The sequence below is a fragment of the Solanum dulcamara genome, chromosome 4 (assembly GCF_947179165.1).
Source record: "Solanum dulcamara chromosome 4, daSolDulc1.2, whole genome shotgun sequence".
NCBI classification, from domain to species: domain Eukaryota; kingdom Viridiplantae; phylum Streptophyta; class Magnoliopsida; order Solanales; family Solanaceae; genus Solanum; species Solanum dulcamara.
In genome coordinates, this window is record NC_077240.1 from 12,085,194 (window position 1) to 12,109,153 (window position 23,960).

Below are 23,960 nucleotides of genomic sequence, written 5' to 3' on the forward strand. Positions count from 1 at the left end.
CATCATAACTTTTTGTTAAAAGTTCAACTAAATCAAGTTTGTGTTGAATGCATCCTTATACTGCACTTATAATGCCATTATACTAAACACCATTACTTACTGATAACATTTCAAATTGTAAATTTTGGTGTGATATTTTCTGAAGGTATGTTTTTCTCGAGCGGAGAGTCTATTGAAAACAGACTTTCCACAAACCCCACTTGTTGTTGCACTGCCATTTTCATCATTATCTCCAGAATATTCCATTCAGAACTTGAATGATTAAAAGAAATAGTTCCAAATACATGAGCACAAAACCATCACAAAGTCGGTAAAGAACTATATAAGAACAATCTGCTCGGCTTTATAAATGGCCCATCACTAAATCTTCCCCACTAAAATTGAGAATACTAATAACACAGATGATTTACAGAAAGAAAGTAAACATATAAATTAGTTTGACCAGAAAAGATAAATTTTTGTTCTGGACATATTATTCACCTGCCCAAGAGTATGGTCCTTGAAAGACTATATGGAGACATCCAAACACCTGCATTCACATATAGAGTTACGTATAAATCTACAGGCTCCCAACATCATCACGAGCTCTTTCTCTTGAAAAATTCAGTCTCATGTCCCGTCTAAACCAAAAATCCTTTCTTTAGAAAATGCAAGCTTTCTTTCTTTTTTCTTCTAAATGCACCAAAAACCAAAACTCAATAATTACCACCTTCCGATGTGCAAACAGCAAAGTGGTCCAAATGGGTAAATTTTCCTAATTAATCCAATCACTTGGATCCCAGATCTACAAGGAAGCAATTGCTCATGACAGCAGCAAGCAGCCAGTTGAATGCTAAACTTTCCAATTATTTTTGAGGAACAGCTCAAGCTACTCTGGACCTACAAGAAACAAGGGGCAAGGGGAGTGGACAGAAGAATTGCTCAACCATGCCTTCCTCGCAAACAAAAATTACCATGCAGTAATTGGTTTCTCCAGTTTTGTCTTTCAGAAAACATTTACTCATGCATCATCTAAGATAAAAGAAAAAGCTGGTCAGCAGATCCTTGAAAGTCTAGGGCAGGGGTTTCGATTCTTTTGAATTTGAAGGGCAGCAGGAAGCATATAGAAAAGTCCATTTGCAAGAAAGAGACGAAAATTCTCAATATTTTAGTCAATGCAGCATGCCATCAAAGCAAAAGCAGACAAGTGTGTGTTAGCAATCTGGGTTCAATTAAAGCATAGGTAGGAAAGATGATTGCATCTCTGAGATACATAGAATAGTGCTCCCGAGTCTTGTCACAAATGCAGAGCTGGAGGTGAAATTATCAGATGTCTGGATGACCAGGAAAAACAATTAAACTATCAAATGATACTAAACCAAATAAAGCTAAAGACTGAAATTGGTCACCACATGGCATGAGTATTTGATCTGCAGCACCCCAAATCTGCCTGCTTTTCAACAATCTGTCACTCAATGACTAACCAACCCACCGGAAAATCTCCGCCCCAAAGAAAAAAAAATTGAACTGTACAAAGAGTGGTGGTGGGGTGAGGCTGTGGATAAGTGTACAAAGCTAAATGCCAAAAGTCTAAAGAACAATGAATTTACCTGACAAATATAATCCTATCACTTGCTTGTCAACACCCGGTAGTTGAGGACAAGGTCTTCAGGTTTCTTCCATATATACGCACGGACAGTCGCTAAGCTCATATCAGGGGATAAAACCTGGTAAAAGTACAAAAATGGGTTCATCAACCAGGAACTAGAGTGAGAACCTACATATTAAAATCGATCAATTATCTAACCACATCCTCCAACATACACAGATTGTGTGCAGTTCAAATACTAAAATTTGACATCCATACTACCATACATCACGAGAAAATGGAATGAAAAAACAAACAGTGCTTGAAATTAATGCTTAACCAGCTATGAATCCCACACAAAACAAAAACAGAAATCTGAACTTGCCTGATTACTGCACAAGATCTCTATGGATGGTTTAAGCTTTTGCCAAGGCTTCAGCCCAGTCCGAAATATGCCATCTCCGCCAATAGCTGGATGTGTCACCTGTCCACCAGGCATTCCAGCAGCTCCATCTGAGTTTATGCTATCCAGTGGCTTCTCAAGAACCATCTTTTCTATAACATAGTTGATGACCTGAAAAACAATTCAGTGCAACTGTCATATTCGTCCTCTACAAAATGGAGGTTTTTCGGCAATAAATCTGCATGTAAGAGCACCAATTCTCCATGATCACAGACACTAACATAAAGCTGATTATGCAACTAAACTTCCTTAAGATTTCCATCGAGAATGAGAACTCTTTTATTCAAGAGCTGACTCAACTCAAATCACTTGGATTTTAAGCCCAAGATTCCATCTGCCGATCCAATGCTATCCCGGAGAAGTCCCACCCACCCAACCCCACCCCTCATTCTCTGTCTTTCTTGGTGGACAAGCACTTTGTATGTTTTTTCGGTTCAGCAGAAAAAACTAAATAAAATTCTTAATATCTATCATAAGCTACAAACATGGCTCAAATCTGTAATAAAGTACATTCATGAACGTACAAAAAATGAAGTCAACCACATACATTTGCTTATCGTTCACCAATAGTTTGAATGCATTCCTTTTTTCGGTCTAACTATTTGGTATTTGGAACCTACTAGCCCGACTAATCCAGATTCACACTGCGTATGACCCATAATCGCCAATCTTTAGCATGAATTCCTTATTTATAATGCTTCCAATCCAATTAATATGGATCTTCCAATCAGCTAATTAGCAGCATACCAGTGTTGTGAAAAAGCGCTGAAGCGTTCGCTTTAAGCGTGAAGCGAAGCGAGGCGGGGTACTAGCTGTTCAACATCGTGAAGCGAAGCGATTTCGGAAAAGCGAACGCTTCACGGGAGAAGCGAGAAGCGCGCTTCATCTAAAAGCGAGAAAAAAGTGAGCTTTTTTGGAAAAAAACGGCGCTAGGTTTTTTGTGATATAACATACAATGGCGGAATATTTCGTCACAAGAAGCATCTTATTGGTGGTTATAAAGATGTTAAAGTGTGTCCAAAGGTCCCGAATAGTGTGAAGGAAGAAATAAAAGAGTATTTTACGAAAAAAAATGAATTTAAAACTCAAATGAATCCTAAAGCATCCATGGTGAATCTTGTTGATGATGATGAAATGGATGATGAAGTTGAAGTGAATATGCCAATGAGGCCTCCCTCAAAAACAAAAAAGAAACCTTCAACTAGTGAAAGTGGGTCATCCACCGCTAGCAATGTCAAAGGTCCTCTTAATCTCTATTTCTCGCAAAAACCAAATGAAAAGAGAAAAGGTGGACCTATTGATCTAGAGGCTTCTAGCAAGATTTTACGGGATCGTGCTGTATCTGCTTTTGCTAGGTGGATGTATGATGCAGGTTTGCCTTTCAATTGTGTTAACTACACCGAAAGCTTTGGTGAATTCATTGAGGCAGTAGGCCAATATGGCCCTGGAATGAAGCCCCCCACCTATCATGAGGTAAGAGTTCCTTGTTTAAAAAAGAGGTGGAAAAGACAAACAAAATTGTAGAAGATCATAAGGTTCAATGGAAAACGTATGGTTGTTCCATTATGATGGATAAATGGACAGCAAGGAATGGGAAAATGATCATCAATGTTTTAGTGAATTCTCCAAAAGGAAGTGTGTTCCTTGAATCTCATGATGCTAGTGACTCTTCTACTGACTCTAATAAGATGTTTAACTTGTTTGAGAAGACTATCTTGAAAATAGGCAAGGAAAATGTGGTACAAGTTGTGACTGATAATGCAAGTGAGAACAAAAAAGCGGGTGACATGTTGAAGGGAGTGTTCCCGCATATTTTTTGGACTCCTTGTGCTGCTCACTGTATCAACTTGATGTTTGGTGACATTTTCAAAGAGGCCCCATATTCTACAGGTGAACTTGAGTCTTGATATTTAATATTCTTTTTTAATCTTCATGTTAGTTTTCTTACTAATTAACTATTAAAATTTTTTGAATAGTTTTTGGTAAGGCTGTTAAGATACATTCTTATATCAGTCAAAAGGCACTGTTGTTGAATATGATGAGGAGATACACAAAGCAAAGAAACTTGGTAAAACCTGCTAAGACAAGATTCGCAACAGCTTTTTTGACATTTCATAGTTTTTATATGCAAAAGAAAAATCTGAGAACCTTGTTTATGTCCACTGAATGGAATGAAAGTGTCTATGCAAAGGAAACTCTTGGGAAAGAAGTTGCGAGACACATCATTAGTCCATATTTTTGGAATGACACTGTTCAAGCACTTAAAGTTGGTGGTCCTTTAGTTAATGTACTTCGTATGGTGGATGGGGAGAAAAAACCACCAATGGGCTACATTTATGAAGCCATGGATAGGGCAAAAGAAAGTATTGAAAAGGCATTCAATTATGATGAAAGGAAATATATGAATGTTTTCAAAATCATTGATGCAAGGTGGACGGATCAACTTCATCAACCTTTACATGCAGCAGGACATATTTTGAACCCGGGGCTCTATTATAAAAATAATGAGATGAAGACTTTAACTGAAGAAGTGTGGTTGGGATATCATGCATGTGTTGAGAGGATGATCCTAGATAAAACTTTGCAAGACAAAATAGGGGATGAGCTTGGTGTGTACATGAAAGCTGATGGGCTACTTGGAATTGAGTCGGCCATTAGAGCTAGAACCTTAAGGTCACCAGGTGAGCATTTCAACATTTAACTGTTTGAGCTTTAACTTTTAAGTTATTACATATTAACTTTTAAAATAATTCTTCTACAGTTGAATGGTGGATGCAATATGGTCATAATGTCCCAAACTTGCAACAATTTGCTATTAGAGTGCAAAGTTTAACTTGTAGCTCATCCGGTTGCGAGAGAAATTGGAGCATGTATGAACATGTGAGAACCTATATTACGTTATTACTAAATTAAATGATATCTTAATTGTCCAAAGTCCTCCCATTAATTACTTTCTACGAATTCTATGCAGATTCATACTAAAAAGAGAAACAGGCTTGAGTTAAAACGCCTGAATGATCTAGTGTTCATCAAATATAATAGAACATTGGTGCGTCGCTACAATGCTCGCAATACCATTGATCCAATTTTGTTGGATAATATTGATGATGCAAATGAATGGTTAACTGGAGCACCCCAAAATCATGAAGATGAAGTATATGAAGGAGAAGGTCTCACTTATGGTGATGTTGCTATGGCTAGTGGTGTGGAGGAGAATATTTATGGTTTTAGGGGGAGTACTTTAAGGGGCAAGGAAAAAAGAGTAGCTACAGGTTCAAGTTCATGTTCAAATAGAAGTAGAACTCTTGTTGATGAGTCCTCCGATGAGGAAGAAGATGAGGACCAAGTAGAAGTAGAATCCTTGTTGATGGCACTTCAAGAGTTTGAGGATCTTGTTGAAGAATAGGATTTTGCTCTCTTTGTGATTTGGTTATGCATTTGCTTTATATGTTGTTACTTATGAGGATTATTGACTATCTAGTTATTTTTTAATCTAATTCTTTTGAGTTCTTAATTATTTATCTATGCATATTTTATATTTTATATTTTTATACTAAATAACGCTTTTTCTGAAAAAAGCATGCTTCGCTTCACGCTTCTCGCTTCTGTGAAGCGAGCCCCCATCGCTTTTTTCCGCTTCTCGCTTCTCAAAATACTGCAGCATACCATTTACATGTATAGTATGGGACCATCAAATAAAATAATTCCGAAAATAGGTAAGCCTACTCGCTCAATAATACAAGAACTTATACTTGAGTTTTGGGGGTTTTCATTTTTCAGTATAGCAGCCAATGCTGCTGCAATGGTTTCTCTTTTTGGTTCCACCCTCTCTGCCGGTTTACCTCCTTGCACTGCCGAAGGATCTTCTGTTTCTTTCATCAATGACATGGGTCGTTATTACCCACTTCACTGTGAAATTAAAGATCTAATCGGTCAACCCGCATCGGATACTTTGATCAAGAGTACATGGACAACCTACATCAGACGGGTGCAGGATGCGGGATGCGTTCAACCCACATCAGATACTTTGACCAAGATACTTTTCCTCTAGGTCAATATTCGTAACTTCATGTTTCAAGCCAAACAAAGAAATGCTAAATATTCAAGCGGTTGCGTTCCGAATTATGGTAGACAGTAACAATGGTCTGTAAGGAGAGTTGGTTGAAGGTCTTGAATGACTTTCTTTATCTTTTCTGAGAGGAAGAATATCTTTATCTTTATAACTATATTTTTATAATATTGAATATTTTAGCTGAATCCCCGCACCCGTATCCATACTCGGATTCGTATTCCCGAATCTTAAAATTTAGATTATGCCGAATCCGACTCTCGAATTCACATTCGTCTCGGACACCCATACCCGAGTCCGAGCAACTTAGCCAAACATAGAGTTAAGGGGCAAAGCTTTTATATTGACTTAGTTATGGTCATAGAATGCACTAATACTAAAAGTTTTCATAAATAAACAGCAAGACGGTCGACATCAAACATTAAGAGCCTATAAATGCATGACAAGAAAACTTACAAGACTTGTTAGAAAATATCCTACTTCAGCAAGGAGCAACTTGCCCGGTAAAAGAGCAAAGATTCGCAGGATAACTGGCACACCAACTAAATCAATAATTCAGACAGAGCAAAGAAACACGATGAGTGTTTTCCCGATGAAGTATATGTGGACCATGAAGGCCAATTAGTAGATGTGCAAGTTCTCAGCACTGGAAGTATGTTTATAGGCATTAGGCACCACAACGACAAACGATTGCTTGTAGAGATTATGTAATTTTTGTTCGTATTAAAATTAAAGCCTGTAGCCTGCGCACCAATTACTCAGCCACTAACATTAGGGCTATAGTTGAGAGATAAAAAGTCATGTCAAACACACCATCTCCAACAGAAACAATTTCTTGTTGAACAGTTTAGGACTTTTTACAAGGAGATGTGTTATCTACTGCCTGAGCTACATCACATGTCAAGTAATAAGTGAGTAATCATGTGGTCTACCATGAATAGTCTAAAGTATTTAGGCTATTTCTTATATTTCCATTCCACCAAGGTATGGACCACACCTATAACAATTGCATTAACAACCATATTCAAATTCGCAGAATAACCAGCAGATCAGTATTGTTTCATAGGAACAATAGGTTGTATAGTCACACAACAAAATAGTTGTGCGGGTGTATGACTTTCCACTATTATTGACACACTTCAAGGCAGATATTACTCACCATCTTTCTCACAAGAACACAGGTGTTAGCAACCTATATAAATGCTTCAGTTAATTCATTGCATATTCCTCCAGTATATCTTTGAGTTTCTTTCGATTGAGCTGAGAGTCCTTCGAATACGGCCTCTCTACCTCCGCGAGGTAGAGGTAAGGCCTGCGTACACTCTACTCTTCCCAAATCCAACTTTTGGGATTTCACTGGCTATGTTGTTGTTATATCTTTGAATTTCTTAACTATGTAAATGCATGGGACACAAGATATAAGGGGTTAGGAAAAGAGAATCGTTCAAGACTTCAAGTGTTTTGGTACAATGCATACAGCAAGTGACTTAGTAAACCAACAAAGTCCACTGTAGATTACCACAATACTGACTCCACCACAAGATTCAAGGAAAAGATGCTTACTTTGTGAATTCTTAATATGCGAGGCGCACTCAGCTTTCCTTGGGTAAGGATCTGAACAGTAGAACCCTCACATGGATGCAAGTAGAAGCCACATCTGAAAAACCATTAAGAAGAGGGGAGAAAATGGTCATGAAAAAGTGACTTTGCACATAAAGAAGGAAGATAGAAATGTGTTTTGTAAGCATTGTTGCAACTCAGAGAGTTGATATAAATGTAAGTGCCTCCAGAAAGACTTGCTTTTAATTCTAAACAAGTGCTCTGTAATTTCAACATGCAAGTCAAGCACTGTGAAGAAAGTAGAATACAATTATATTGGAATATTACTTGGTATTTTCCCTGGGAGGCAACCGATTGTTCATCACACAATCTACTACCCACCATGGCATGTCCTTTTCATCTTCTGTTCCATCTAAGTCGGTAATCTTTTTCCTCCATGGACCACTCTGAGAACCCTCAGTAATAATTGATGGAGGGCATGCTGCTGAAAATTCAAAGGGAGGATATACTGCAGCATCATTGTCAGCATTACTGTCCACTTCAATTTTTGACGATATCAGACTCCTTGTAGGTACATCCTTTCCAGGTGGGGCTTCCCCATTGGCTAAAGCTTGAGATCCAAATCTCTGTTTTCTTTTGGTTAACCAATGAGCCAACAGCCCTTTGAGAGTTTCTCGTGCCAAATTAACCTAAGTATTAAAAAAGCCAATCACACACTCAGTTCATCTCTTGCAGAAATATACAAAAGTTTATCATGTGAATAATAAATCAGGAAGTTAATAAAAGAAATTAATCGATTAATTAATTAATAAATTAATAAGAAGAATCATATCAAGGAATTGGGTGTCTTCAATCTACTTTTAATATTACTACAAAGCACACCATCAGTTATAATACAACTTCCAGAACTAGTTAAAACATCACAACTGGAAAAGTCATGTCTGTGATACATTCTGCAAAACCATCCACTTACCTTTTTACAACAACAATGAGTATTATGCCTAATCCAAAACTATTTAGGTTGGATTTATCAATCCTCTATACCCACTCTGCTCCATTTGGACCCATTTCCTTCAAATACTAAACGATTTGTCTGGAGACAAAGAGGACTCCTAGCAAACACCGGAACTACTGGAAGTGTACTAACAATAACTAAACCTGAATTGCAAGTCACAACTAGTTGTTTCACCTATATAATACTTTGCTTCAGTTGTATTTTGTCCTTCAATAAGTCAACATAAGATAAGATCTTCTGAGACGACTTTCTTCCATGTGTTTTTAGGTCTACCTCGTTCTTTTTTAATATCGTCAATCACTAACTTGACTAAATCATGTTATGTAACCTTCTCTTATTTTATTATTTACTATATATGCTACTTGCACCCTATTTTTAAAACCGAGAAATGCTCGAGAGCCAGTGGCGCACAGTTAGAAATTCGGTGGTTAATGAGCCTTCCCTCTACCCTTAACCACTAAAAGATCAGACTTTTGTCTGTGGCAGGGTTGAACCTGTGCTACTTACACCTTATATCCAATGTGATCAGTTATGTTATCATTCCACTTTACTGAATATGTAGAATGGTATTTAGACAGACTAGCCCATTTTCTCTATTTCTTTTTATGTGGGAGGAAGAGTAATAGGGGATGATTTGTTGAGAGATTAGGAATCATAGTAATTTGCAAACTTAGCCCCGGAGTAAGATTTCTTTTAATCTAAGATTAGAAAGGTGGGTGGCAATTCTCCGAACAGGTGGTCAGCAAAAATAACAAGATCAGCAAAGTCATCTATGACTCCCCACTAGAAGAAACAGGGTAGCTGAGATCTAAGTTGTATAGGTGCATAAACTTCCCATAAAGCTAGTAATATCTTTGTCTTCATCTAGTAAACAGTTCTTAACCCAGAAAAAAACATTTTAGTAAACCATTCTACGACCTGTAAGCTAGTATTAACATCCGATGGAAGCTAGCATACTAGTTCCTGTAAACTATCTTTTTTGACTTTCAATCTTGAAAAATAACCTAAGAAAAACAGAAGCCAAGAGACTATACTTCAAGAATAGGAAGGAAGTAATGGGAATAAACGAAAATTAGGAACCAAGCAGAAAATTGAAGATAAAATACCCTTGTAAATACCTTGTCATCTTCAGGCTTCCCTGGAATGTTGAGGTCAGCAGAGTACATCTCAGCAGAAAAGCATTGTGGCGTATCCAGATGTACAGCCAAGCTTCCAAGCCTAGTGTCCACAGTGAACCATGCAGGGATGCTCACCTGAAGAGGCAAATCATATCAGAAGAAAAATTATATGTGAAAGTTGGATAATTCTACAACAATATTTACCATCTCAAAAAGTTCTTCTTTCTTCTTCTCAAATGAAACCTACATATGGACATAAATTCGGTGAAAAGAAGTTAAGAGGACCCAATAAGAAAACATGTTAAGAGGCAGAAGGCGAAGTTTTCATAATTCAAAGAAAATTAAATAAAAGTGTTCGCTCAAAACATGTCATTGTAACTTAGCACGCCACTTGAAACATTACAATCTAACCTCTCCATAATTGTGAATCACAGTGCCTCTAGTGATCTCCCACAACTTCACTGTACCAGCAGTATCCTTTAAAGACACAATGCATTAACAGGTTACAAAATCATATTTTTTTTAAAATACAGTTTAACTTCATCAAGAACAATAAATTCATAAGCCACATGGGTATACAGGCAAAACAAACTTACCTTGGTCAGGACATGTCTTCTGTTGTTCAAAATCTCATGCTGCACTATTCCTGGAGTTCCATGAATGCTAAGAGATGGTTCTTTATAAACAGGCACCTACATTATTGACCAGTTTTTCAAGATTCAAGGATGTAAATGAAAGCAAGAGAAGATAATTTGATTTGGAAGGGGCAGATAGATTCCTATCATGTTACTGCACGTTAGTAAAGATGCCAACCAAGAAACTTATAGGTCACTGAAGAAGGTTTGGAAATTAGTGGAAGTAGTGTGCTTTACATGGCTAGTTATCAAAGAAGCTTGTCTAACCCAAGACAACTTGCAGAAGAGGGGCACACAACTAGTCAGCAAATGCTTTCTACGTGGAGGAGAATCTGAATCAAACGAACATCTTTGTTTGCATTGTCCTTTAAATAGTGCTTACAAGTAATCCTAAAAAGGAAAAGAAAGTAATTCCAATTCCTAATTACACAATCTTAGGGATTCAAAATATTTCCCATTACAATAGGCTCTTGCAATATATCAGCAATTTTCTGAAAAGGAAACTTTCCTAATTCTCAACACTAAATTGCTACACAGAAGTTGTGGGTGAATATTGTAATGATTAGGGATTTGGAGTTCAAAATTTATATAATAGAACTAGCAAGTAAATCAGAATTAGAAACTTGAACTTGCATCTTTGCATTTAAATCAAAATTTTAGTATTTACATGGCACAACTTGAGTTGACTGAGGACATTACCTTAGATAGGAAAGTATGGATGTCGAGGATTAGGGTAAAAGATTAGTAGGTAGTTAATTGTTATCACACATTGTGTGAGAGAGGCAGGGGACTAGCCTCATCCTCTCTTCTTTTCCTTTTAGTAAGTACTATTTAGTTATTGCGTGGTTTCTTATTCTTCAATGCGTGTTACTATCTATTGTTGCATTTGTTTTGTATCTTGCTATTTTGCTGTCTTATTTATCTTACAATCCTGTGTCGGATACATTTCTTTTAAACCGAGGGTCTATCGGAAATAGCCTCTCTACCCCACAAAGGAAAGGCGTAAAGTGTGCATACATCCTACCCTCCTGAAACCCACTTGTGGGATTACACTGGGGGTATGTTGTTGTTGTATTTACATGAAAAAAAGGGCAGCCCGATGCACTAAAGCTCCCGCTATGCGCGGGGTCCGGGGAAGGGCCTGACCACAAGGGTCTATTGTACGCAGCCTTACCTTGCATTTCTGCCAGAAGCTGTTTCCAAGGCTTGAATTTATTTTGAAATCTTTTAATCATATGATTGTGGTATGTGTACATATTGATTTGTTCATGCATTATACACCAACAAAACACATGCACCCAATTTGCGTGCACAGTTATATATGCTTTACACTTAAAGCCACAAAAGCTTTGGCCCTTTTCTACGAGTAACACCTTTGACGGTTGCAAAGCTTCCTCAACTTATATAATTCTTTGCAGTGGCTCCTCCCACCCTCAACTCACATGATCTCAGCAAATCAGTGCTGCTAACTTAACATGGAAACCACACCCAAAAGTCTACAACAAAACTACTTGTACTCTCATTTATGCACCCCATGTCCAATAAAGAACTTCAACTACCTCACTATCAAAATGCTATGAATGAAGTGGTGAATATCCAGCATACCAACATCTCACTAGTTTAGCCATCTTCTCATTCAGTTGTGTTGCAATTGTTAAGTAAGATACTGTTTCCAATTAAAAAGCAAATATTAACAAACGCATGTATTTTATTGAGAATGGTAGAGTGTTCCTTGGAAACAGTACAAATTAATTACTGAAGTCAACATTTCATCCCCTCTATTTTTCTTCTGATCTTCTGGTCTTTTCTTTTATTCATGTATAGTGAGTTCCCGGGGTTGAGTGTCTCACTGGGATCCTTTCCAGTCGCAAAATTACTCATTTAGATAAGGCCATCAGGTAGTATTTTTATATTAGTCCTCAAATATCTTGGAGAAACTATTTGGAGTAGATTTGATCCAGTTTAGGCTTTAGTCAAGATTTGATGTAATCAAGGGAAGTAGAACAAATTATATCTGCATTTACCATGAGTAATTTTCCAGTCGTAAAATTACTCATTTAGATAAGGCCATCAGGTAGTATTTTTATATTAGTCCTCAAATATCTTGGAGACACTATTTGGAGTAGATTTGATCCAGTTTAGGCTTTAGTCAAGATTTGATGTAATCAAGGAAAGTAGAACAAATTATATCTGCATTTACCATGTTGTCAATTGACTATAATTAGATTAGATTGGCCCTTTAAAATTGATGTCCGCACAAGAATCAATTGAAAGCAAACAAGAATAAAATACAATCATATGGCCACATAAGGGATAAAAAGACTTTTGAAAAAGAAAACCGATGATGCATAAAGAGCTCACAAAAAATAACCAGTCCTAATCCACTCCTTTCCCGAACAGAGCTTTCCATATTGCAACTTATGTTAGCACGTCAATAGCCATTCGAATTTATAAGACTTTCTTCAACTCTGCTGGTTAAGTTAAGACCCGGAGAACATAAAGTAATAGAATATAAAAGAGTAAATATTTCTTCTGGAAACATTGTAAACTCCACTTGAAACAAGAAAAACTGATAAAAACTCAAAATCTAGACATATCCTTCATGTGCTCATTCGTTAAACAAAACCAGTTTCCAATTCTGATTAGCAGCTCGTCTTTAAAATGCATCCTTTCTCAAGAGGAATCCAGAAATAGCAGCTATGTTGTAACCCCATACATCAATTAGAAATATGTTCCAAGAATCTTAGCGATAACATCAGCAAAGGATATAAGGGGTGACAGGGAGTTGCTCAGATGGTTAGCACCCCTCACCTTCAACCCTAAGGTTGTGGGCTCGAGTCACCAAGGGAGCAAAAAGGGTGAGAGCTCCTAGGGATGGGTTTTTAAAAAAAAAAAAGATATAAAGGGGTTGAAACTCACAGGTGTAGATCCTTCTAGAGATACCCTTGCCCTGGAAAAGGACAAGTTTCCAGCCAAGAATGAGCCCCCTCTCTGGAAAACTTTCTGGGGATTATGCACTTCTGCTGCCCACCTATGTACAGATGAATCAGTAGTGGCCACCCAAATGCCATCATCATGCAATGCTAACTGTAAAATGGGGTGTTCCTTTGTGCACAGCAATACACTCTCCCTTGTTGACAAATCTGTCAAGTATAACTGCAAGTGCAAACAAAATTTAGCAAGGAAACAATGGCTATGAGAGCATAGAAATCCGGGGAGCCCCGTAAGAGAGAGAGATAGAGAGAGAGAGAGAACAATATTGGATAAGTTGTATTAAGCTCACTTACAGATAGGTCTCTTCCACCACTATAAACATGACTAAACGTAGGAGTGCTAGCAAGTGCCCATACAGAATCCGTATGCACGGCATAAGAATGCACACATCGTTGCTGACCTAGATCCCATAGTCTGAAATGTTGGAGGTAAAGTTCATTTTTAAAAAGGAAAATATTGGAGGTAAAGTGAAGTTTCGAATCAGATGAAAAAAGACAAAACAAGTGTGACCACAAGATGTTATTTAGAGAAATTATAACTGCTTATCATAAAACAATGTGAACGGTGGAACCAAGCTGTTTAAGAAATTGACATAAACTTGATAGAATCTAAGGATTCAACGCCAAACCAACTACCACGCCAAGGAGGCCAATGTCTGTGGAAACAAAGTAATGGAATTATCAATACTTACCTAATCATGGAATCAGAAGATCCAGATATGCAGAACCTACAAAAGTGGAGGTTTGGACCATTATTCCAAAAAAAAAATCATAAAAGTGGAGGATATAAGACCATTAATCAAAAGAATTCAATAAGTTGCACTAACCATACACTGAAGGCATTAAAGACCGCCCCAACCAGTATAGGAACGCAAGACCAAAGCAAAGTATCTAGCTATGGATACAAATGTATTTATCTATAGTTGCATAGAACATCGACCAATGGTGTAACTAGTTTTCTGTTCTCAAGTTTTCAGCTAACACACTGCAACTGATACTAGGTTAAACTATCTATTATAATCAGTAGAGTGGGCTTGTGACCCAAGAGGGGGCACTGAAGTAATGGGACAAAATAAATTTCTTAACTAAAAGAAAATTAATGTTTTCAAAAGCAACAGTGGGACTCTTGCAGTATGCCCTAAAAGCACCTTGTATGTGCTTTCCCATTAGATTGTACATGCCTTAGAAAAATTATTTTAAATTTAATTTCAAGTATTTGATTATAACTTATATAGTATCTTGTTTTATGATTATGGATTTGTGATTATTATGTGCATATATTTATTATGCATAGACAATTAAATCAGCTGTTGCACTTTTTTTTTCTTTTGAAGTTCTTCTATATTCTATCTGTGTACTTAAATGTTATTTTTATTTTTAACATACTTTAAATATTAAAACTTTGTGGGGATTACGCCCTACCCGTGATAGGTAAAACGTCATCCACCTTTTCCAAACATTTATTATAAGCTATCCTCAGCAATGCTTAACCAAAGTTTAATAATTTCAGATCGGATGGAAGCAATGATATTTTAGATGAACAAAGAAGATGCAACTTAAGCTAATAACCCAGTCAAGACGCCTTCATAGCATCATTGATTATTCAACATACCTGCCAGTGGAGTCTAGCAGGAGAGCCCTAATATTATCTGTATGACCTTTTAGCTTCATGGTCTTGGAACCAGTTCTTGGGTCCCAAACGCGCACAACCTAGAAGAAAATCAGAACATTGACATACATAGCTTCTTTGCTAGTAGGCTAACTTGCACATTAAAATATTCAAACTAACCTAACAAACAGAAATATACCTTCTCAGTACCACCAGAAACAAGAAGGGATCCATTCTCATTCATTGCCAATGCATATACTGACTCCTTATGGCCTTTTGCAGTCACAGGAATATATGCTTGAGAGTGTGTCTGCAAGGAAATGTTATTGCTCGAACTGATAGGACAGATGCTTGTCATGGGCAATGAACTTCCTGAACCATTGACACCAATTGAACAGTCTTCTTCAGTGGCATCACCGGACTTAGATGTCGGAGTAAGTGCAGCTTCAAGATCCCATATGAAAACCTCACCACCAAGACCAGCAGATGCAATGACATTGCTCTATTATTATGGTAACAACAAAATCAGAAATTACAGGCAACTAAACTCACATTAAAGCCAAAAGATTCAACCACAGGGTCAGCCATAACTTTGATTCATCAAATGATTTAAAAGTATTAAAAGATTTTGCAAAAAAATGGTACATTTTTTTCTGCTGAAGCAAGGCTGGTGACGTAATCAGAGTGCTGCCGGAGTGTCTTAATACAAGATCCCTCAGATAAGCCATTCCACACCTAATGATCCACACAATTTTTTCAGAATAAAAGAAATTTCCAAATTACTTTTATACAGAAACTGTAAAAGTTGCACTTTATACAATAAAAGATTCAGAAGAGAAGTAAAACCTTGACAGTGGTGTCTGAGGAGCAGGATACTAATGTGTTACTACTTGTAAGAACAGCATCATTTACCTGCAGAATTATTGAGCCCCAAAAATAACTCAACGCTAGTATTATTCATAATAAATGTGATACATCGGGTATAGTTGCATCACCAAGTAATAATTTAAGTATTAAAAGGACAAGCCAACAACACATCCTGATATGTACACCAGGTTGGAATTAATTTAAGCATTTAAAAGGACAAGTCAACAACACATCCTGGTAATGTGCACCAGATTGGAAGGTTTTCATCTAAACCACAGAATTCCATGCCAAAATAGAGCAACTGCAGACATTAGGAACTAATACTTGGTGATCCTTACCTAAGGAAGAATAAATCTGGTGAATACAAAATATTCTTTCTTGAGTAAATATATCAGAAAGCAGATTGAATTAGACTTCAGCAGGAGCCCAGAGAAATACAATTAGGAAGGCATACAGGAGCAGTACCCAATCGACATGTGACTCAAATGTGGCAGAGCAGGTGGCACCATCTTCAGCCAATGTCCATCTCTTTAACGTGCCATCTCTACTCCCAGTAAATAGGTATTCACATCCATCAGTTGCTGATGACTTCAATACAGCCAAAGAATTTACACCTGCACAATGCTGTAGAGATAAAAATTAATGAACCAAGGGTTAGAGATCATCTGGCAGAGACGAAAAAAGAGAGTAACTGAACAGAATTTGTTTAACTGCAAAAAATAAAAGGTATACGTGAAACTGATGCACTTTGCTAATATGTACTATTATGGTGGTCCATAAGCCCCTTGGAATATAACTTAAATTAAATTAAGATGAATTTACATCACGATGTTCAATTGTTTCTTGGTTGCCAGAAAAGGAGGTGAGAAGAATCCTTCACCCGTCAATAACAATTTATAAGAAACAACAAGAGATAGAGAGAGAAATGGAATCAGGAGATGTACATTATCATAATAACCTTACAAAGATGTAAAAATAAAAAGGGAAAAACATTAATGGCTCAATCACAGGAATTAGGCTGAAGTTGTGCATGGACACTTTTGAGCCTAAAACAGAGCAAAAAATAAGCTAACGCTATATTGCTTTGAATGGTAAATGGGAATGAACCTGCAATTTGCGACCTAACTTAAAATGTTATACACTACCTAGGCTTCCTCATATCACGAGACAAAGTATTTTAGAAACCTTGATTGCAAAAATTGGAGTATTATTTTTTGGTAACTCCAAAAAATAAAATTACTATTGCTAAGTTATACTCCCTCCATTCTCCCTCCGTTCCAATTTATGTGACACTCTTTTCTTTTTAGTCAATTCCAAAAAGAATAACATATTTCTATATTTAGTAACAATTTAACTTTAAACTTTTCAGTTTACTTAATGACATGATTTATTGCCATAAAAATTTTGTGGCTTATTTTAGACCACAAGTTTCAAAAATGTTCCTTTTTACCTTAAACTCCATGCCTTGGGACGGAGGGAGTAACTTCTTTTGATGAAGTTACAAACTTTTACTTATGGAGGGCAAAAATACTCGTATACAAGAAGTATTAAAAGTAAAAACCTTACAAGAAGATATGATTTTCTACGAAGATGTCAACTCTACCATATGTATAGGAATCTCATGGGTGCACCACCAAAAAGAGATAAGGGAAAAGTAGCTACTCCTCGAGTGTACCTCTCCTATTCTCTCTCCAATTACTGCGTTATAACTTATAATATTAAAAACTTAAAATAGTAAAACTAAAAATAAGACATCGTGGGAATCACATGTTCACTTTACCTGTGTCCGATAGAGACAAAAGCTACAACAAAATTGTAAGAGAAAGGATGTCCTGCACTAGAAGGCTAGAGAGGATGAGATGTTTACAGAGAATTCATGCTACAGCGTACTTATGGCTACAGGGAATAAAAGAGGACAGTGGCCAAGATGATTTGGAAATAAAAAAACACAGACTAAAGTAGCTTGCTTTGGATGGATAACAACTAAAGAGCCTTGTTGACTCAAGATAACCTCCACATAAGAGAGAACTGCTTATGTTATGTGATAGCTCACAGAATATATATGTGAGCATAGGCACCTGAATCCAGTGGCGGAGCCACCTTGGGGTTAGGGGGTTCATCCGAACCCCCTTCGGCAAAAAAATTATACTATTTATACATGATTAAAATATGTTTTATGTATATATAGTAGATGTCGAACCCCCTTCAACTAGTTCGTGTGTCTATTTCTTTAGATTTTGAACCCCTTTAGTCAAAATCCTGACTCCGCCACTGCCTGAATCCCTTAATCATCTCCGCTGCACTATGACAAAACATCAGGATGTAGTGTTTATATCTCAACCTGTTTGGAGTACATTGGGTGATACCATAGACACTGAAGAAGAATTTACTCAGCTGGGGAAGACAGAGATAAAATAGCTCAAATCTTTGTGGAGAACGGAGCCAATGTGCATACTCTGAACAGTTTGGTTGGAAAGCAATCACAGATGTTAAGAGCAAATATAGACAATTGTTTTTAATATTGTAATATAAGCAAATGTTATACTTTATGCTCCCTGCATAGATAAGGGGAAGCTTTTATTTCAGTATATATCACCATGTAAATCAGCTCCAAAAATAATTATCAATCAGATGGCCTACGCCGGACATCAACAAACCATCTCAGGCAATATTATCTCACTTCATCCTCTATTTGTGCTAATTGTAACCTGTCACATGTGGTCTCTAATCTTGTCCAACCTAGTATGACCACACATCTATCTTAACAATCGCATCTCTACAACGTTAAATTTCATATACTATTGCTACTCTTACAACCATTCTAAGAACTCGGCTTTCACTTTAAAAGGTAACTTTCTTCATATATCATTCCCATGAAACTCCTCTATTTCAACCACCCTGTATTAAATATGCACTACATCTTCAACAGTAAGCCTATATATATAAATTTATTTGTCGTTAGGCACTACAATCCCATCTACTCACATTTCACCTTCATTTTTTCGTGAGTGTTACATGTAAAACACATACTCTAGTCTTACTTCTAATTATCGTAAAACCCTTGCTCTTGGGGGTGCTTCTTCATAGTTGTATTTTTCTTTTATGAAGAACTTCATAGTTGTGACTTTTGGTTGATTCCCTCTCCAATTTCATAAAGTAACACAATATCATTGGATGCACCATAGGACCTCATCCTATGCATATTATTGGTTGCTCAAAACTAGTTGGATAAATTCCTTTTGTGTATCCCTTCACTGTTGTCACACTTGCAATTGTTCCTTCATACATATCATTTAGTACATCAACATATTTATATGAATTCCTTATTTTTCAAGCACCCACCAAAAGACTTTTCTTCGCACTCTATCATATGCTTTGTCATAAGCAAATGAATATTATATGGACATTTATCTAGGCTTTCTTACAAATTTCTATCAATATTCTTAACTTAAACTATATCTTTTTCATAGATCTACTAGGCAGAAATTTAAATTGGTTCCTATCATCCTTGTAATGTCCCCAACTTTACATTCTGTATTTTCTTTTTCAATTTTACTTGTAAGTGCTTTTGATTTAGGAATTGTAATAACCGGAGCAGTGCAGAGGCCAGGAGTGCACATAACTGAGACCTTTACAAACATGCAGTGAAAGGATGAACAAAAAGGAATACTATTATTTTGTTCTGAGTGCATAAACTCTAACATGAAGTAGGGCAAGAAAGATAGTGTAGGAAGAGAAAGCAAAGGGTGAGATTCAAGCCTCACACCAATTGTTCTTGAGGGGCATCCTCAAGAAAAAATGCATCAAATTATCATCAGGGTCAAAAGGAATTTCATTTACTGGTAGAGTAAAACAGAGGGAGCATAAATAGTGAAAAACTTCAATTTCAGGTTAAAAAGAAGCCACAACTTACCTGATCATTTTTTGATGAAGTGAGTTAATCATTAAAAAGCATCTAGTGGATGCATAGATTACAAAAGGAGAGAATTGTCAGTCCAGAACACAACTTCCCTGTCCTTCTAATGACTTTGACTTACTTTGTACTTATTAACCTTGACCAAACATACCATTAGATGCAAAAGTGAATTCCAATAACAAAGTCTGCCATATAAGTCAAGTTTAAATTTGAGAACGTAAGCCTAATGCAGAAGACTTGTAAAGAGCAGCATAAACGTCAAGACCACTAACAAGGTCTCAAAACATTATTTATTAGGAGTTAGGACTTCTTTGACTTAAGCTAAAAGTGACCTCGCTTCATAAGTTTCCGCTTCTTTCTATTAAAATAAACTAATCTTATGCACTGCATCATTACTCTTATTCTCTTTTCTTCTTTTCTAAAAGGCTTGTTAGTGTTGTATTAATTAGGACCATGCCTGAGCATACTGCAAACTTGTTGAGTTGTTGGATAAGAAGAGGGGGGAGCAAGAGTCAGAAGGCATGGTGAAGGATAATTCCACATTGCATTTGGTGGACTGTATGGAAAGAAAGAAACGGTAGAAACTTTGAAGATAGGTCCAATTCCATTCAGAAGAATAAATGGAACTGTATTGTATCTTTTTATATTGGTGAAAAGAGAAAGGTTTAGAGGAAAAAGAACAGATTGTAGAATTATTAGGATCCTTGTAAGTATTTCTTTAGCTTATTTTGTTCCCCTCTGTTTTTTGAAGGTCGCCAGCATATTCTAAATGCGGAAGAATACAATATTACCATCATATCCAGAGCAACAAAAGATCCACAAAGTTGAGGATTTAATCTAGAGATGCGTTCAGAAAAGTCTATTGGAAACAAGAGACTTCAAAGGGAGAGCAACTGAACATAACAATATCACATGGTGCTGCTTGAACCAAAAAGGCAATCATAATTTCCACTCCGCTAGGTTCAGCTATTCGTCTATTGAGAACAAATAAGTAAAATGTAATGCAAGTATAAAGAGAAGAACAAAAGTAAAGGAACAGGGGGCGAAATACACTAAGTTGAGCCGTCAATGAAAGCTTTAAAGTTAGTAACCCTAGTTTATACACAAAAGAAGACAGCTTTCCAAAAGTCACACCTTAGTGTCATCTGCATCATTCAAAACATAAGTCAACCTCTTCTCCTTCCTAGGCCGAACCGAATTGGATGTGTTGCCTGCACTTGCTACACGGTGCATTGCAGAAATCCCTAACCAATAAAAATGTAGACATATCAATATTCTGTTTGAGGGGGAGAAATCTCCAATCACTCTCAAACCCAAAAAGGAAATCTTTAATTCAGACAGTACAAATATCCAAAATTCTCATCAACCACTAACCTACAACTCCCAACAAGTTTATTCTGAGCAGATTCTAGCCTTAGCATTTAAGCTCAATTCTCCAACTTCTTTCAACTCCATGGGGAAAAAAAACTTCTATCAGTTTCCATAAACACCCAAAACAAAATCACCATGAACTAGCTCAACAACTCATTACAAGAAAAGCCAATTCAAGAAACATCACGATCAATCGGGAAAACAATAGTTTACTCAATTTTAAATAGACCATAATCGGATCAAATAACAGGAAATTTTCCACTTACAGACAAGTCAAAGACTTCAAAACTCATATGTCTATATATTCTAAATTCAGATACCCAAAAAAGAAAAACGTTGTGGGCACTATACGGATTTGGTTATAAAAAATCAAAATAGGCGAAGATTATAGAGATAGAATATCAACCTACTTCATTAAAATCTGCAGAAAAACTGAAGCTTTCCGTGAGAAAAAACCAACCCTTATTTTGGCTTGAATTGGGTTTATTGGATTTCAATTAGCGATACTCTTCTTCTGTTCTCTGTTGAGATTGTTGAGAGTGAAAGAAGACTATAACTATCGGCGTAATACCGTAGTCTCTATTGAGAAAGAGAGAGGTGTTTGTTTAGAGTTTTCAATGCTTTGGGATGAACTGGTCGACTTTCCTTTGGAGCTTCCTATTTCTTTTTTTCCTTTCTATATCCAAAAATACATGGGTTTATTTTTTTTCTTTTTCCTTTTAGGATGTGTTTGATAGGAAACAAAATGTTTTTCATCGAAAATATCTTTTTGATCTTATTTATTATTTGGTGTTTGATAAATAAGTTTAATATGTTATTTCAAAAATATATTTTGTAGAATCTAGATAAATATTATTAAGATTGACATTAAAAATTAAAAATATGAGCAGGGCAGAATCATCTGAATCTTCTTTGTCAGAATAATAGATGATGAATTACTTTGACTTTTTCATATTTTGATTTCTTAGTAAAAATTCTAACTCGGTGTGAGGGTGGTGGCCTATGGGGATGGAAGCTATGGGTTGTGTTGGAGGTGGATAATAAAGGATTAGTGTTGAATATTATTATGATATTCGTTTGGGAAAAGAACACTTGTATTCAAAAAAAATTTATTTACAAGTATCTATTCTAACTTTCATACCACCTGTTTTTAACTGATAAATCGTATTTACTGTTTATATTATCGGAATATATATATATTTTAATGGTATCAAAAACAATTAGAGAATACTACTCAGTTACTCCTTGATACCATTAGAGTATACATATAATAAGCAGTGTTTCAGTGAAAAAACTATTCAAATACTGCTTGAAATCATCAAAGTATATAGATATCATCAGAAAATATAGATACTATTAGAGTAGATATATAGATACCATTAGCGTATATATATACTCCAATGATATCAAGGATAAAGAAATAATGATTCAGTTAATAGAATAAAAAGACAGAGCGGATAAATAGTTTGAATCATGAATCTAATTCGGCTAAATAGTTTTAATTGGATTCACTTTGGACAAATATTTTGCCTAGTGATTCTAAATTGTGTAGTTTCCTATTTGTTTTTTCTACTGACCCTATGTGAATAATTTTTGTGTTTTTAATGAATTTGTATTCTTAAAAATAATATTTTGACTAGTTAAATTTTTAAAAATATTCCTTCAGACCAAACACTCCCTTAGTTTTGGGTCATTTGACCGCTTATTATTTTTAGACCATTGGAGTATGTAACATTATTCTTTCAACTTTAGAGGGGGCACCACAACGATTGTCGTGTTCAAGATTTTAAAAGAAAAGTTTTTTTTTTTTGAAGTTGAGTTATTTAATTTAAATGCCTCTTGAATTTTAAAATTGAATAATAGGAGGTAATACAATTATAGTTTTCTTGTTTTTAATTTATAATAAAGCTATAAAATATTCTGACTTGTTAAAACTTTAAAACTGCTCATTATTGGATAACCATTTGACTTTTAAAGAGGTTGTTATTGTTCCATTATTATTTACCAAGAAAACTAAACAATTCAAATCAAAATATTTACTTAAATAATTTCACAATCAAGTCAATTCATATATCCTAATAATAAATAAAGGGGGGAAATCATTTACATTGTCAATTTTACTTTTAAAAATAATAAATTTTCTTCAATTTTGAATAATAGATATATTCCCACTTTTCTCCTAAATGTATTTTCTAAATGTATGTTTTTACCATTGCATTAACAACCTTTGCATTTTTATTTTTTTAAATCCATGTACAATTTTTTGTAGAAAAACAAATATTATTTTGAGACGATAAAAAAATGTGAAAAATATTGATTGAGTATATAAGATAATGGCGTTTTATAATAAAATAAATGAGTAAAATGAAAAAATATTAATGATAATGAAAACTTTATTATGATTAAACCTTTTTTTCTATTATTTTTTTTCTTATTGAATTAAACCGCTTTAACATTGAAAGTAACAATTATCTAAAAAATAAAATAAAATAAAATAAATTATGAATTCATGAAGCTTCGTTAGAATTTAGGGTCGGTTTGGACATGATTTGAAAAATATTCAGGTTGTTTTGATGTTGAAATTTTATTTAAATATGGAATTTAGACTTTTCATATTGTATTTTTTTCTCATAAACATGAAAACCTCATAATTTATGAAAACCATCAAAAATTTCCCGTACTCTTATACAATCTTATCAAATGAGCAAATCATAGTTTATAAACAAGGTGCAAAAAGATCGTAAGAAGATGCATTAATAAATCGCATATCTTAAAAA

General features: G+C 35.6%; 2 protein-coding genes across 9 annotated transcripts; one reads left to right on the top strand and one right to left on the bottom strand.

Moving 5' to 3' along the window:
* Positions 1 to 226: 226 nt before the first annotated feature.
* Positions 227 to 21,865, bottom strand: LOC129886274 (uncharacterized). Of its 8 annotated transcripts, XR_008766190.1 has the most exons (21): positions 21,594 to 21,853; positions 21,187 to 21,261; positions 20,947 to 21,056; positions 16,362 to 16,520; positions 15,876 to 15,941; positions 15,675 to 15,764; positions 15,229 to 15,531; positions 15,033 to 15,130; positions 14,113 to 14,148; positions 13,715 to 13,835; positions 13,347 to 13,583; positions 10,389 to 10,484; positions 10,204 to 10,269; positions 9,997 to 10,035; positions 9,793 to 9,927; positions 7,987 to 8,348; positions 7,663 to 7,756; positions 1,953 to 2,141; positions 1,590 to 1,706; positions 1,389 to 1,506; positions 227 to 879 (listed from the first exon to the last, which is right to left on the bottom strand). XR_008766190.1 is itself a non-coding variant. In XM_055960888.1 (20 exons), exons 3-19 carry the CDS (start codon positions 21,043 to 21,045, stop codon positions 1,608 to 1,610), a joined length of 2,289 nt encoding a protein of 762 aa, XP_055816863.1. In that variant the 5' UTR covers positions 21,046 to 21,056; positions 21,187 to 21,254; positions 21,594 to 21,853; the 3' UTR covers positions 227 to 879; positions 1,590 to 1,607. The 8 variants fall into 8 exon arrangements, 7 of the variants coding, with proteins under 7 accessions (XP_055816863.1, XP_055816858.1, XP_055816862.1 ...); XM_055960888.1 differs by lacking the exon at positions 1,389 to 1,506 and having other exon boundaries at positions 21,187 to 21,254; XM_055960883.1 differs by lacking the exon at positions 1,389 to 1,506.
* On the top strand, positions 4,149 to 5,532 carry LOC129886276 (uncharacterized). Its single transcript, XM_055960890.1, has 3 exons — positions 4,149 to 4,711; positions 4,792 to 4,910; positions 5,002 to 5,532. The coding sequence occupies exons 1-3, from the start codon at positions 4,156 to 4,158 to the stop codon at positions 5,434 to 5,436; spliced, it is 1,110 nt and encodes a 369-aa protein (XP_055816865.1). The 5' UTR covers positions 4,149 to 4,155; the 3' UTR covers positions 5,437 to 5,532.
* Positions 21,866 to 23,960: the final 2,095 nt, after the last annotated feature.

Bases quoted from the DNA above. Each gene is read 5' to 3' on its own strand.
- LOC129886276 (XM_055960890.1), top strand. From the start codon at position 4,156: ATGCAAAAGAAAAATCTGAGAACCTTGTTTATGTCCACTGAATGGAAT. The intron at 4,712-4,791 runs GTGAGCATTTCA...ATTCTTCTACAG, and splicing joins TAGAACCTTAAGGTCACCAG to TTGAATGGTGGATGCAATAT. The intron at 4,911-5,001 runs GTGAGAACCTAT...AATTCTATGCAG, and splicing joins ATTGGAGCATGTATGAACAT to ATTCATACTAAAAAGAGAAA.
- LOC129886274 (XM_055960884.1), bottom strand. From the start codon at position 21,045: ATGCACCGTGTAGCAAGTGCAGGCAACACATCCAATTCGGTTCGGCCT. The intron at 13,836-14,112 runs GTAAGTATTGAT...CCAACATTTCAG, and splicing joins TCTTCTGATTCCATGATTAG to ACTATGGGATCTAGGTCAGC. The intron at 1,707-1,952 runs GCAAGTTCAGAT...TACTTTTACCAG, and splicing joins AGATCTTGTGCAGTAATCAG to GTTTTATCCCCTGATATGAG.